The sequence below is a fragment of the Gallinula chloropus genome (assembly GCF_964237585.1).
Source record: "Gallinula chloropus genome assembly, chromosome: 1".
Taxonomy (NCBI): domain Eukaryota; kingdom Metazoa; phylum Chordata; class Aves; order Gruiformes; family Rallidae; genus Gallinula; species Gallinula chloropus.
In genome coordinates, this window is record NC_140085.1 from 92,155,434 (window position 1) to 92,169,978 (window position 14,545).

The following is a 14,545-nucleotide window of genomic DNA, read 5'->3' on the forward strand; positions in this document are numbered from 1 at the left end:
AGGCTTAGTGAGGTTTGGCTAGAATAAGCCACCATACCTGATTTCTTGCATTTAAAGGCAGTGACAGGAGTGAGAGGCTTGGAGATGAAGGCTTGGAGGGATGTAGGTGCTGTGTTGCCTGTTACGCCCAAGACACAGAGATAAATTGTGCTTGTTCCCAGGCCTGCCTGCAGCCTTCTGGAAGGGAGCTAACCTCCCTCTCCCATCAGCTGCCCTGTCTAGGTAAACGAGGGCTTCAGGGAGTGAAAACGCAATGGATGTGGCTGGACTCAGATTCTTTAGCTGAAAGATAGACCTATATGGGAAGAGTTCCCGAGCTTGTAAGTAGGACTGGAGAGTGATGCAGAGATCTCCTTTAAGATTTTGGGCAGAAGCAAAGAGAAATGGTGACTGTTGGTGAAAAATACTAATTGAATTGCTCTTCTTCCTTGCTTGACCCAGCTGGTGGGCATGTTCTGGTGAGGACCAAAATACTGGTGTCTATACTTGAAAGACAAAGTAGAATAAAATCCTCCTTTATTAAAAAAAAAATAAAATAAATGTCTCATCTCTTGTGGTACAGAATAGGTTTCACCATTAGCAGGGGGTGAAAGGGAGGAGCACTTAGGCCCTAAACCCACTCTATTAACTCTTGTAGCCTGTCTTGAATTAAAATGTAGCTATGCAGAAGGTCAAAGGTGGGCACAGCGCTAATCTACGTCTCGTAGCCCAGTAGTCTTATGCCCGCAGAGGTTATGTTTCTGCCTGTGCTAGCTGGTAAAGAACAAGGGTTGACTAAATATACTAGACATCACCTCTACTGTGATACTAAATCTACTGGACATTGTTGCTTGCTGTTGTTGGAGAACATACTACTTTCTTTTTGGGTCTTCTGCAGTAGTTGAGGAAATGTTAGGGGAAACTTTGGAGACCTTCCTTTGCAAACAAGCTGTGTATGCAGCAAGGCCATCTTTTTTCAAAGTTAGCAGTGCTGTTGGAAGGGAAGGCAGCTCCAGTTCTCAGTTAGCCAACTCTTCTTTTGCTTCTTATCCCCTCATTGCTGAGAGAGATAAGGGCAGAAAGAGTCTGAAAATGTTTTTTCTCCTGCACTAGACGCTATCTTTTAACTGCTGCTTGTAAAGGTTGTGTGTGGTATGATGGTGGAAGTCTCCAGAGATGTTTTATCACAACGAAACCTTACATTGTTGGTGTCATGGCTTGTACCGGCCTTCAGGAGCAGGAATAAAAGTTTTGGGTTTGTGTGGGGCCGGGCAGGACAGCAAGAACCTTTTCCAAGTAAGGTGCTATTAAGCTTCTCACTTCAAAAGCAAGTCACTGTTGTAGGAGAGTTAGCAATGTGGTTTCCTTGCCAGATAATCCAGAGTATCTACCTGCCTCATTTAAACTTAGTATTTCTGAGGGCTTCTCTTCCTTAATAAAATTGAAAGGGGCATTGGAAATAATGACAAAACTTACAAAGCATGTGACAGAAGGCACAAGACAGACTTGCCCCTTCAGATCCTTAAAGACTTCGCTGCAGTGCTACTGTGTTGGTCTGCTACAGCGTTTCCTTCGGAGGAGCAGTAACGAACAGGTAGGCACCTGTGTAGGGCAAGAACTCAAAGCCTTAATGATGAATAGTGCATGGATTTGACAGAAGAAATATGTAGGTACATGTCATAGTGTGCTGGTTGTTTTGGCAGCTTGGCACAAACGACAACATAAGAAAACCCTTCCTCCTCCATCGTCCTTCTGCTGCGCTGCCCGTTCCACCGGGCACGCGCGACAGGCCAGCCGAACGGCAGCAGCGCTGTGGGACTGGTGATTATCGGCGAGCCTACAAAACACTCACTGCATCTTAAATCCTCGGGTGCCTTTAGCAACTCTGATGGGGCTCTGTTTGCTTTTTCTCCTGTCCCTTTAAATTTCGGGATCCACTCCAGGCACGTTTGAAAGCTCACTTCCCAGCTCGCTTCCCTTCCTCCCCCACAACTGCCCGGGCTGGGAATTTGAGGTCTGGGAGCTGATAGCTCCATGCCCTCAGTTAAGCTCAGCAGCAAGAAGTTAAACTGTTACAAGAGTAGGTATGGAGCTAAGATTCTTTTACCATGAGTATTTAGTAGCAACCACTTTTTAGTTAAATACTTATTAACAATGTCGGTAAGAGTCAAAGGTGCTTTACAGAATAAGTAGGAGAGAGGGGAGGGAAGGCTTCCTGCATCATTATTCTCCCCGCATACGTTAACGACCTAATTTTAAGGAAGAACTCGAAAGAAAGGCTTACCAGCTTTACAAAAAAATGCAGTCCTAGTGTGATTATGTGATTAGAGCGTAGTTTCCCACATGCTTATTTGGGGGTATGGCTACATCAGCTACATGCATAAGTTGAGTGATAAACGGAGGCAGTGAGATCACATCAGATACCACACTTAGTGAAGCAGCAAAATAAAGACTAATTGTAAGTAATGAGGCAGCTCTGACAAGGGCTTTGGCTCCCCGCTTCTGCCAATGGAAGAAAAAATTAGCCTCTGGCCTTACATAGCTAATTTGTCATATACCCAAATGCTTCTCTGTGGTGGGCTGGTGGGAGCCGAGGTGGACCCATCTGCCCATTAGACTGGCAGGTGATTTCTGAGGTCTCTTATTACTCGTAACAGAGTCTGTCTTGTCTAATTCTGTAACTATGGCTCTGCCTTGGCAGGGGTGGGAAGTTCAACAGTGGACACTAACTTAGATTCCTATTAAAAAATGCTTATGAATCTCTTTACAACACTTACACATCCTGTTGCTTGCTTGCTTACAGGGAATTGTCCAGCTAACAACGTGAACGTTGGGCATTGGCCAGCTGGGTTCCTCTCCCCTTTCACTGTGTGTGCATCACTGTAGGCATTTTAGGAAGAGGAGGGAATTGAATACTGGAGTTCCAGCTTTGCCTGCCTTGTTTTGCTGAGCCCCGATTGACTTTGAGCTAAGGACACTGTGACCTCTGTCAGGTCGAAGAGCTTAAATCAGGATGCTGGGTCTTGTGTTGCGATAAATAAGCTGGAATGTGACTGGTCATTTTACATGTAAACTGTGTCTTCTCAATTGCCTATTTTGCATCTCTGGCGATGGACATTTACTGCAATATCTGCTTTGTAGGAGTTTGTTTTCCTTGGATTAACTTTCTGTAGTGCTCAGCTATTTTAAAATAGGAAAGGAGAGCTGGAAAATGCTATCACTATTAAAAATACACCCAGAATAATTCATTCTGTACACAAGGCAATGGTTTTGTTTACAAACCAGGTTAAGAAAGTCTTCACTTAAAAGACCATCTTTCTGGACTACAGAACTTTCTCTTCAAAGCACTAGATGAAGCCAGGCCCTGGGGGGTGGGATGGTGAACAGACATTTGTGTAATTAAAGACCATTTTGTGTTCACAAGAGCTGGGTTAGGTGCAACGTTCTTCTGTGTGTGCCAGTCTGAATGTGCTATATAAGCCACTAAGAGTTGTTAGATTCCTTATGATCCTGTTTGAAGAACAATATTGACTTAAATATCCTTGTTTTAATGACTTTTTTGGTAGGCTATATGAATATTCCTGTAAATACTTTACAAACAAAATTATTTTCACCTCATCTCTGTGAATAATACTGTTACAAATAAGATTTTTGTTTTTAAAAGACCCTTTTTTGGGCAGCTTTGCGTTGTCTTTTTTCTGGTAGTTTGGTTTGACTCCTCTGTAAGGTTTTCTTTTTTTTGCACTGAAGTCAGCAAAATCAGCAATTTAGTCAGTTGTTAGTTTAGTAACTATCTGAAGAGCTGGTTCCTTAGGTTATGTGTTTAACTGAAGCTTGCATTGATTGAATCAGGGAGTAAAAGGCAAACAGTTGACTTCCCCTTTAGTAGGATAGTGCAGCAAACTTCTGCAAAGCAGGAGGGGATAAACATACTGATAATGAAAGGGAAAAATGAATTCGGAGAGCACAGTATGTCTTTTCAAGTAAATGAGCCAATTGCAGTCAGTGACACTTGACTAAGCCTAATAGGTGAGATTTCTTCTAATGCTTTTTCAGTTTTAGGGAAAGACACAATTATTGCAGAAACTCAGGGCTTGCTTTAGGAATGGCGAATGATCACTAAAAATAATTTGTTATGGCTTTTCAAGAAGAGTCAAGGGAGTTTGAACCGCAAGGGAGGCAGTGTTACGTCCAGGGGAGGGATGGAAGTTTGAAATTGCAACAGTGGGGGTGTGGGAGTGTTTCATCCAGAACAGAGCAGGACAGGCTGGAGGATATACTTAAGGTTGATAGATTATAGCTTGTTCATTGTGTGGCTTTGTTCCTGGTAGGTGCTGTTATAAAACCTCTTCTGACCCTACAACTTTTGGGGGGGTGGGGATAAATAAGAGGGTTGTGGCTTGTTGCACTGAAGACATTGTAACAAATAGTTCTCTGTTAAGAATTTCTTCGGGGGTGAAGCTGTGTGAGTGCCAGTAGTATGCTTCTCAGTTTCTAAAAACAAAAAGCACTGGCCTCTAGTAGTTTCTTGGCCTTTAATGCAAGGTGTGATGTTAAAATGTTACAAGTGTGAAGCATCATCATCATCCAACTGCCTTGGTTGGAAGGGACCTTTCAGATCATTAAGTCCAGCCACAGACCTAACCTGCCAAAACCACCCCTAACCCATGTCCCTAGGCGCTGCATCTACCTGTCTCTGAACTCCTTCCAGGGATGGTGACTCCACCACCTCCCTGGGCAGCCCATTCCAATGCCTAACAACCCTCTCTGTGAACACATTTGTCCTAACATCCAAGCGTGTTGCTGTAAATCACTTGGACTGTATCTACCTTGAGTTTAACACGGGTAGCTGTTTAACACAGATTTAAAATAACAACAACTCTAAATACTCTAAAAAAAACCCCAACCCACCCCAACATGGTATTTAAAAAAAAAAAAAAAGAAGAAACTTTTAAAGAAAAGAGAAAACCATAAATCTGAAGGCTTTGCTCTTGAAAAGTCTGGCAGTATGTTTGCATGTGGCTTGTTTTGGCTGGACAGCTGCTTATTACCTTCACTTGAAAATCCAGATGTCCAAGTAGGTGTTTATGCATTGTTGAATCTGTTTACCATGATAGGGGGAGAAGTGAAAATAGTAGAAAGACACAGTTCCTGAGTAAATTTCCACAGTAGTCTGTGGCTAGAATGGCTATTTTGGACTTTGGGATGATTAAGCAACAGCGGTTCATTCATAGCTACTGAAAGGGCAGCTCAGTGTGTTAGACATGAGCAGCGCAGAACTTGTCTTGCCACATACACAAGCTTCTGAGATTTCTCTGGGGTTTTTTAAATAGACTGTGCAATGAGATGAAAACTCTGAAAAGGAAACAGCTTTCTCCACTGTTTCTTCATAACTTGGTACCTTCTACAGATTGCCTCCCGACTTCTCTTTTTTGCATTGCAATGTGTAAAAATAGCGTTTTCCTGTCGCTCGAGCCATGAAGTCTGGTCTGTGTCAGGAGCTGGAAACTCTGCAGTGCACAAGGGCTTAAGCAGGCAGCTTCAGTGCAGCTTTAAACGTCCAAAACCAGACTTTAAGAATCCTCAGTCACCCAAGAAAAGCCAGTAGCAATCTACAGCAGCTCATACCTTGCTCTCCTTCATCAGCATCAGTCTCTCTGCCGTCCTGCAAAGAGCCCGTGCTAGTTTAATTGTAATTATGGAAACTGATAGTGGGTGCTGCAAGAAAGAGGAGAGGCGCAGGTACCTGTAAAGGCCACTTCTGATCCAAGAAGCTGGTTTGTTTGGGTTCCCAGCTCCTACTCTGCCATACTTCTGGAAGGGCCTGTCTTCCTCCTGTGTCTTCAGAGAGAACATAGATGGAGCCTCTCTCAGTGCTTCTGTGTTACCATGAAGAGGGCGCAGGTGTGGTAGGCACGGAACAGCCTACAGCTCCTGTCCCTGGGACTTCGTGTGAGAAATGAAACCAGAGTTTTTCCCCTATAACCTTTGAGGTGGTGCATGGGTGTGCTAATGATGATTTCCTCCCATAGGTTTCAACATCCTGTATAAAAGTTAACTTTCATAGCATACTTTCGATACCAATTTCTTGTTTTGTTTTTTCTCACGTTTCAGGTCTACCAGTCATGAAACGAATTCTTCTGTTCTTTATCCTGGCAGCTGCTGTTATGTATGGTATACTGCATGGAAACCTGTGGAGAAATAACCTTTACTGGTATGGTGATGTTTTGTTTGGTTATAGTACCTGCGGCCTCATGGCTGTGAGAAAGATGCAGCTGTGAGTTGCTGTGCTGTTGAACAGCTGCTTTACTAGTAATCAGCAGAGCTGATAACGACTCTGTGTGTCTGTGTTTGCTTTGTGTTTGGTTTTTTGGTGTTTTTTTTTTTCTTTGGTAGGGTGAAGGAATGAATGTGATTGTTCTGTCCTGTCACCCCTTCTCTTGTGTCAATTTTTAACCTAGTAGTCGATTTGAGCCTGGTTGTAAGGAGAGGTCAGGACCTCAGAAATAGGCACCCCCTCTGAGTTTCATGAAAATAGGTGTTCAGGTAAAGACAGATGTCTTATCTCTGTGTGTCCTGTGTTTGTATCTCCTCCCATCCTGTGTGTGCTTAGTGTTAGCTTGTTTCCTTTAGATGTCTGATAAATGATGTGGGAGAGACCTGCTCCACACGTGGGAATAACTACAGGGGTAGCAGAGACTTTTGAAAAGCTGAAATTTGTCGAGCCTCAGTGGGAACTTTTTGTGAAGTGAGCCTTCACTGTCTCCAGGCTGCAAGGGACAAGTGGCTTGGGACCTAAAATTTAGGGTGCTTATCAAAGACATTGAGTTTCCATTGAGCTTTGCACAGCTGTAATCAGGACTGACCAGTGTGTTTGTGTTAAGAAGATAATAGCAATAGCTTTAGAAAGTAGTGATTGATGTGTCTCTATTTGTCTTGTTTATAGCATAAAATCAATACAAATGATTTTCTGTGTGGTTTCTGTTCATAGCAAACCACAGTTGTGACGTTTCCCTTTTTGCAGGATTAGCTTTTATGGACAGACTTCCTCTGTGAGGGCTCCTCCTTCTTATGAGACTAGTGGAGTGACCCAGTAAGTTCAGCAGTTGAGTCTTTTTGTGGTGGGGTTACATTGGTTGGATTTTTGGGCAGGTGGGAGGGATTGAGACCAAAATCTGTAGCATTTGTCCGTAGACCCCTTGTTCAACCAGTTATTGTACAGCTGTGTCCATTGGCTGTTTGTTACAAGCACAATTGCAAGATGTCTGGCAGAAAGGAATTTGTCTATGTCACGTTTCCACAGTGTTTGGTTAGTATTTATGATCACTTAGGGTAACAAGCCATGAATTGTTGGGAGGGCGTATGTTTACAGCTTCCAAATCTCTGCAGTTCTGAGTTACACCTAAATAAAATTAACCAGAGCTGTGAGGGCAACTTTTGTGCATAAAATTTAATAAATCAGAAGCGTGGTTTGCTTGTGCAAGTACCTGCATAAGCAGATCTCCTACTAACGAATTCCTGCAGTTGGGTTTGTGGGGCTAATGAGAGCCTATGCTACAGCTTTAAAAGCAGGTCTCTGTTCTCGCTCAGGCAGGGTGGGTGAGCCCCTTGCTGGAAAGCAGGAGCTGGCCAGCTGATACATTTCACAGGGTACTTCCTCTGTGTCAGTATTCACATGACAACTCGAGGTTACCAAAAGCAATTAACCTTAATGGTCTGTTTGGCTTGTGGTCCTAATGTGGTGGTTTCATCCTTCTGTTCTTAATGCAGCCCAGATGCAGGCATTGCTTACACTGAACTCTACCCTCCCTGCTGGGCGCTGTATTTGTTATTAATTGGGCTAAATCACCAAGAAGGGAATGTGCTTAGAAGTGTAAATCTGAACCTTATAATGAGAGGAATGACTTATCCCCAAAGAATCTCATTGTCCTTGAGGTAACCAGCCTGTGTGGTGCTGTCTGTTCCCCTCTCCAACCAAACAAGGCACCCCTCCTCTCTGTGTGGCTATCTGGGTATGGCGGCAGGGGTGGTTCAGCCCAGGTGTCCTGCTTCTCTGCAGGGGGGGCCTGAGATCTCACCTCTGGTTATGGCTGCCTAGCAGGGGAGGTTGCAGGCCCCTTGGAGCAATGCTGTGAGATAAAAGCCTTTACTACTGTCAGTAATCATACTGCAGCAGGGAAGATCTATCTTTGTAATGCAGACAGAGGCAATCATGAAAATCTGGGGTGGGGTTGACTCGCTAATCAACTTTTACTAATTTGGCTGGTCCAAGTTTCCCTACCTTGTTGCTGCTGTTCTTGCTATTTCTTTGAAATCCTTCTTTTGTAGGCTGCCACCTACGGCTGTGGAGAGAAGGAACACGCTGGACGCTTGTCTCCTGAAACCAGCGTTTGAATCTTTACAGGGGTGAGTCTTCTGTATGAAGTGTGGGGAGGAGGAGCGGCTGTGCTGATTGAGGTAGAGATGGGCTATTGACATATTCTGGACTAATTCACCTTAAGATTCAGCCTCTGGAAGTGCAGATTTTGGGCTTGGGTTCGTTGCCACTTTTCCTGGTTGTGACAGCACAAACTGTTTAGCTTGCCACTGATCAGCCCTTGAGCAATAACACCACACAACTAGCTCAGCGTGCTGGTGTATGTACTCAATAGATAGTTCCTGTTCAGGTATTGTAGCTACTAATACTGAAATTGTTCTAATGACTGAAATACAAGCTTTTTTTTTTCCTTCCATGCTTTTCCTGTAAAAGACGCCTTCATGTGCAAGGTCATTCTGCTATTAAGAATCTGGATTTAAATTGAAGATTTTTTTGGTATTAAAAGTATTTCTGTAGCAGCCAGGGGCCAGAGAACTTTTGAAAATCTCTTCATTTTATTTGGAAAGAGGAGTAGGAAATGTGGGGAAAAAAGCCCAAATCATCCAAGCATTAATGATAGAAGATTCTTCCCTTTCAATAGAATTTTAATTTTAATGGAGTTTAATTTTAATGATATTTGGGATTATTCATGGTTTTGTTCCTCTGATAGTATAATTGAATTGTGTGGAGGTGTCCTCTGCTTTAAGGTACTCATAGGAAACTTCCTTTGTAAAGAAGCAGTCAGAAAAAAGGAAGAGCTTCAACAGGTCTTAATGAGAGATCAAGCAGGTGCTACATGGATCAGAAGCAGGCAAACTATAACAGCTTTGTGTTTTACCTGAGCTAACATTGAGGAGTATGGCCCTGAGAAAGCTTGGGAAGATGTTCAGACCAAGTCCTGGCTGAAGAAGACACCATTGCTCCATTAGGTTTTTGTTGTTGCTGTCCTCCTTATGTACAAGAAAACAGGGCTTTAATTCGGTGCTGTTACTGTTTTAAAGAACATGGAAGGATCTCAAATTTGTCCTCCTGAAAAAAGTCCTGTAGTGCTTGAGTTTTGATTAGTTAGCTGGCCCAATAAGGTGGTCCTAGGTCCCTCACCCATGGCGTGTGCCTAGGCTGTCTCTGTGTGGGGCACAGCTCTGGGGCTGAGCAAAGGAACAGGAATGGACTCTGGGCAATGAGAAGAAAATGGGTGCAGAGCTAGAACAGAGTCTCTTCTGTATATTTCCATAGCTCCTTGACAGAGATAGCTTGTATGAGCTGAAGATCTGGTCTGTGCACTTGGGTAAATAGCCTGGGGAGGTAGAAAGGATTTCCAACCTGCCAGAATTATTTATTGGAAAGGAACCAGAGCTAGAAGTAAGAATCTCTTTGCAGTAGGTAAATTATTTATTATGTCTAAGCTTACCAGCTGTTTCTGAACAGCAAGGTAAGTTATTAAATTTAATATGGGTGCTTAGTGCATGATGTCTCAAAGTTACCTGGTCTTGCTTAGCTAACCCATGGCCCAGTTGTTGGTGTGTAGGCAGTGGTGTTTGGGGTTTGTTGTTTGGAGTTTTTTGGGTTTGGGTCTTTTTTTCATTTTTTTCCCTTTCCTTTTTACTGTTAGCATCTTCTGAATATGCAGAGCTTAGAGGTACTTGATTGATGGAAGTGAGTGTTTTTAACAGCTATTAGTAAAGGAGAAACAAGTCATGTGTTGGCTGTGGGTACTTATGCTCAACACAGGGTTTTCTCACTGCAACTGGATACTTAAAGTGTTAACACTTTCAAAACACGATCGTTGCAAAGTCAACCTGTTCAGTGAGTGCCTGTCCACTTAACTCCAAGGTGAAGCCAAGGGCATGGCAGCATGTCTACTGTTCATTCGTTTGGCTTGACTTGGCAGACATAGTAATGAAAGTCCCCTCCCTGCTATGAGATAATCTTTGTCTGTGGTTGCTGTCTTTCGAAGAAGGAAGTGACCTTTCTATCTTGACACTTAGAAGGTGTGATGTTCTAGTTTGCAGGAAGAATGAGATTTAGAGGCAAACTTTCTTGTGAACCAGGGTGGCCTTGGCACATGTGCACTGGGCTCCTTTGGGACATCTGACTCCTGGCTAAACCAGAAGATTCACTGCAGGAGCACACCCAGCATACTGCAGCTGCTGAAGGGGTGTTCAATCTGTGGGACTCTGCTAGACTTCACCCACAGTGGGGAAAAAACAACCCCAAACCTGAGATGTGTTGTGGATGTGAGAACTCATACTTCTTTTTGCTGTTGCCCCACACTACTTACTAACACCAACAGAGCCGTAAAGTGCCACCTGTTTGGAGTGGGACTGCACCTCAAATAAATGGATGCTTTTCAGGAGATGGTATTTTTGAGTTAAAACATCTGTTTCAAATCCCATTCTTATTTATGAAATTGCCATATATAATAATAACAACTTAATTTTCCTTGTTGCCTGTTATTTAGTTTTCAAACCTGAAGTTGCTTGTTGTCTTCCTGGATTATGTAATTCTCTGAAATATGTTGTCATGTGGTGTAAGCTTTGAGTCATGTGATTTTAGTGACTCTATGTAACTTACATTAGCAGAGATTTTTATCTCAGTCTCTACCTCTGTTTTCCATTATAAAATCTTTTCTGTTCACCTGCTTCCTTCCCATGTGCTAATGAGTTTTCTTCTTTTAAAAATTGATAATACTGTGAAGTAGGATAAAGTAAGTTTTGGGGTTTTCTTCTTAAAAGCAATTGCATGCATTATTTGCTTATTTCAGTATGTCCTGTAGATTTTTTTGAACAACTTGTTTTTCTTCCCCTCCATTAGTGTTGACAAAATATACCCGTTCCTCTGCGCTAACGATTTTCTCCGAGTGGCCGAGTTCCGCGGGAGTGATAAGTTTGAGCTGCCTTACGGAATAAAGAGAGCAGGTTTGTGCTCTTCATGGCTCCCTTTAATCCCTCTGACCTGGCACCTTCCTGGTTTTACTGAATCCAACATCGTGTTGGGGATGCTGCTCTTAGCAGAGAAGCTCCTAGAAGGTGGGAGTGAGGAACAGTGGAGCTTATTCAGCGTCTTGTTGTTTGTACGTGGGCTGCAGCCCTACTGATGCTTAGCTAGTGCTTTGCTAGGTGAAATATTAGCCAGGTCAGTGTGATGATGGAGTTCAATCAGCTCATCAGGATCCAGAGTCCTACTGAGGAAGAAGTCCCCAGATTGGGGCAGTTACATCATCAGAATTTCCCTTTTACTTGGGCTAGCTTGTCCCACCAGGGAAGGTGTTGCTGGGGCTGGGGTTGGGTGGGTATTCCTGCTGTACCTGTGTGAAGTGTTGGCTTGCTTGTCCAGGCAGAGTAGACAGAACCCAGAGATCTTAAGGGTCCCCGTTGACCTTTTGGAAAGGGTTATAAAGTCTCAAATCTTAAGTTTTTTAATGCTGAGCAGTAACCCTTCCCAGTACCTTGTGCATCTGGGCTTTAGAACCTTGATTTGTCCTCCATCAACATAACAAGGATGGTTTCATTTTCCTCTGGGGCTGCAGTGAGAAAAAGTAGTTGGGAATAGTTGGGGACCCCTCCCAGGTAGAGACATGTTGAGCGTCCAGCAGACACCTGCCCACCAAGGGAAGGCTGGGAAGGTGTCTCTGCCCAGCTCTGTTAGTGGGCACAGGCTGGTTTGATGTCTTCTCCCGAGCTATGTAATGCTGTTACTGTCCCTGGCTGTGCCGACTCTACTTTTGGATCAAGGTTGCTTCTGCCTCAGCTGAAGGTGTGTGGGGGGGTAAGTCAGTTAGGGTCCAGTTCTTGGAAACTGTTCTGATGCATATTTACTGTAACTAAAGACTTTTTAGATACAGATCTCATGCTGTTTTCCAACAGGGGTGTGTTGGGGCAGGAAAAGCTTCCTGGAGAGGAGCTCTGATAAGCCTGAATTTCTTTGGCGTCATTGATTGACCTGTGGCCCTGAAGAACTGTGTTTATTTTGAGGGCTTCATACACAGTGCATAAAAGCTACAGTGTGTGAAACAGCTGTAGTCAGGGTGGTGTGCTTTTTTTTAATATCGAACAGCACTGAACATTAATCTTTGTATTTGCTTTCTAGAGCAATATTTCCATTTAGCCCTTTCAAGACTGCAGAACTGTGGACTTTTCAATGACAATGGCAGGTGAGATGGTTTCTTTGCTACTGTTTCTGTTCGTTGTATTCTTAACATTTATCTGGAAAGGAATGTCAGTGGCAGTATTCTGAAGTAGCTCACCTTAGCCATGCTGCAGACTGCTGCTCAGACTGGCTGTGTCTGAGCAACATGTAACCCATTCCAAGATTTAAGCTTGGTTTGAAACATACAAAGCACCAGCATTCAAGAATAGTTTTCCTGTGAAGGAGTTTAAAAAGCAATCTGTAAGTTTATAAGTGTGTTAGGAAGTTTCTAGCTGAAGGCAGTCCTGTCCTACCTGTAGGATCTTTCTGTGTTTGGGGAATGTGAAACCACCCTTTAAAATCTGAAGGTGCTCCCCTCTTTCAAAGGTGGTATTAGTGTCAGTTGGAGGAGGTTTGAGATAAGCAGGTGCAAACAAACGACTGTTTCTAGTCAAAGCAAATGTTACTCATAGCCCCATGCCCCTGCATCCGCTGGGCTGCTGCACGCCCTTGCTCACATGTGTGCTCAGCTTCCCTTCCTGTGAGTGAGGGAGACTGGAGGCAGCCAGGAAAAACTGTTCCTGGCATTATGGGAGTAGCCAGGGTGTGTCACTGAGCGGAGCAGGCCTTAGATAACTCGCTTCCCATGCATTAGATTGTCTTGGTTGAAGGATCCCTTTGTTAGAAGCCGCTTCCAACGGGATTTTTGTTGCTCAGTTTTTTGAGGGTCGTTGTGTGTGTGTCTGCTTGTTGCTGGGGTTTGTTTTGGTTTGGGATTTGTGTTTGGTTTGTTTGGAGGTAGCGTGGTAGGGTTGGCAAGTGAAGTAAAATCCGGTGTTGGCTGAGCGGCGCGAGTGGCTTCTGCGGTTTGCAGTCTGGTGAGTGGGCTGACAGCCTGCCCGGCGCACGCGAACCTGCGGGCTTCTCACCCGAGCCGCGTGCGAGCAGCGCCGAGGCTGACTCTCCTTGGGGGTGTTTTTCTAATCAAGGAGATCAAACACAAGATTGTTGCCTCAAGCCGGATGCTAAGATCACCTTTTTAATTAAACTCGGGGTGAAATATGAACAAGATAATTCATATTCAAGCCTAAGAGTTATATTGGGCTTAATATCCAGTTTTCCTTTACCTATGATAGTCCTTCCTCCCCCCTGTGTTCAGTAACATACTTCAGTGCTGAAGCAAAATGAGAACTATTACTCTTTAATAGGCAGTAGTATATATAAAAAAAGCGAATGTACAATGTATTCTTTCTAGATCCATCAGGTTTTGTGCATAGTACTGTTAGGGCACGAAACACTGTAGTAAGGAAGAGCTTTTTCTATATACCTTTAACTAAGATACGGTGGCTTTTAAATGTGAAACACTTAGGGAATTAATCCTAACAACATTCTCCAGTAATATGGCAACAGAATTACTACGCAGTTCTTTATTGCTGCTGCCTAAGCCTTCTTATCAGAATGCAAGCTGGATTTCCCTTTAAACATTCTTTGGGGCAGAGTGAGGGAACCTGCTATGAAGTATTATAACAAAAATGAGGCTATATGAGCACCAAGTCAGTGGTGTGCACAACTACAGCTGTATGAGCACCATATCTGGGGTGCTCATACAGCTGTATTTGTGTGTGAATTAGCTCACTATGTGGAGTTTTCCTGCAAAGGGTTTTTTCCCTAAGCAGTGCCATTTCCCAGACTTTAGTGGCATTCCTGCTCTGTAAAGGTCTAGTTCTCCAAAACTGTTTGGAAGTGAACAGACTTCAGTGGAATAGCCCGTAGGAGAAGGTTTTCCAGGCTCCGGGGTATATCCACAAAGTAACCTCTGGACACCCTGCTCTACCCCTTTCCTCACTGAGCACTCTCAAAACCTGAAGTTCAACAGCAGTAAATTCTTACAAATGTATTTACACAATCCTTACTCAACAATATGCAGCCTCTGCATCCTCCTTCTACCAAATAACCTTAGAGGAAATAATTTGCATTCCTCAACTGACTGTGGGGGTGTGTGTAAAAGGAGTTGAGGTTGAGATCTTCTTTTTTCCTTTACCAGAGAAACAGTATTTCAGTGGAATGCAGAGGATGCAAGCC

General features: G+C 43.6%; 1 protein-coding gene across 2 annotated transcripts in view; it reads left to right on the top strand.

Moving 5' to 3' along the window:
- ST3GAL6 (ST3 beta-galactoside alpha-2,3-sialyltransferase 6) overlaps positions 1-14,545 on the top strand; it is a 46,296-nt gene that overhangs the window by 13,156 nt on the left and 18,595 nt on the right. The window contains exons 1-5 of one of the 2 annotated variants that reach the window (XM_084271816.1): positions 6,096-6,193; positions 7,004-7,072; positions 8,308-8,385; positions 11,150-11,253; positions 12,425-12,488. In XM_084271816.1, coding sequence (XP_084127942.1) covers positions 6,105-6,193; positions 7,004-7,072; positions 8,308-8,385; positions 11,150-11,253; positions 12,425-12,488 — 404 coding nt within the window. In that variant the 5' untranslated portion in view covers positions 6,096-6,104. Of the gene's footprint in view, positions 1-6,093; positions 6,194-7,003; positions 7,073-8,307; positions 8,386-11,149; positions 11,254-12,424; positions 12,489-14,545 lie in introns of those variants that run through there. The other variant, XM_084271815.1, reaches the window with a different exon arrangement.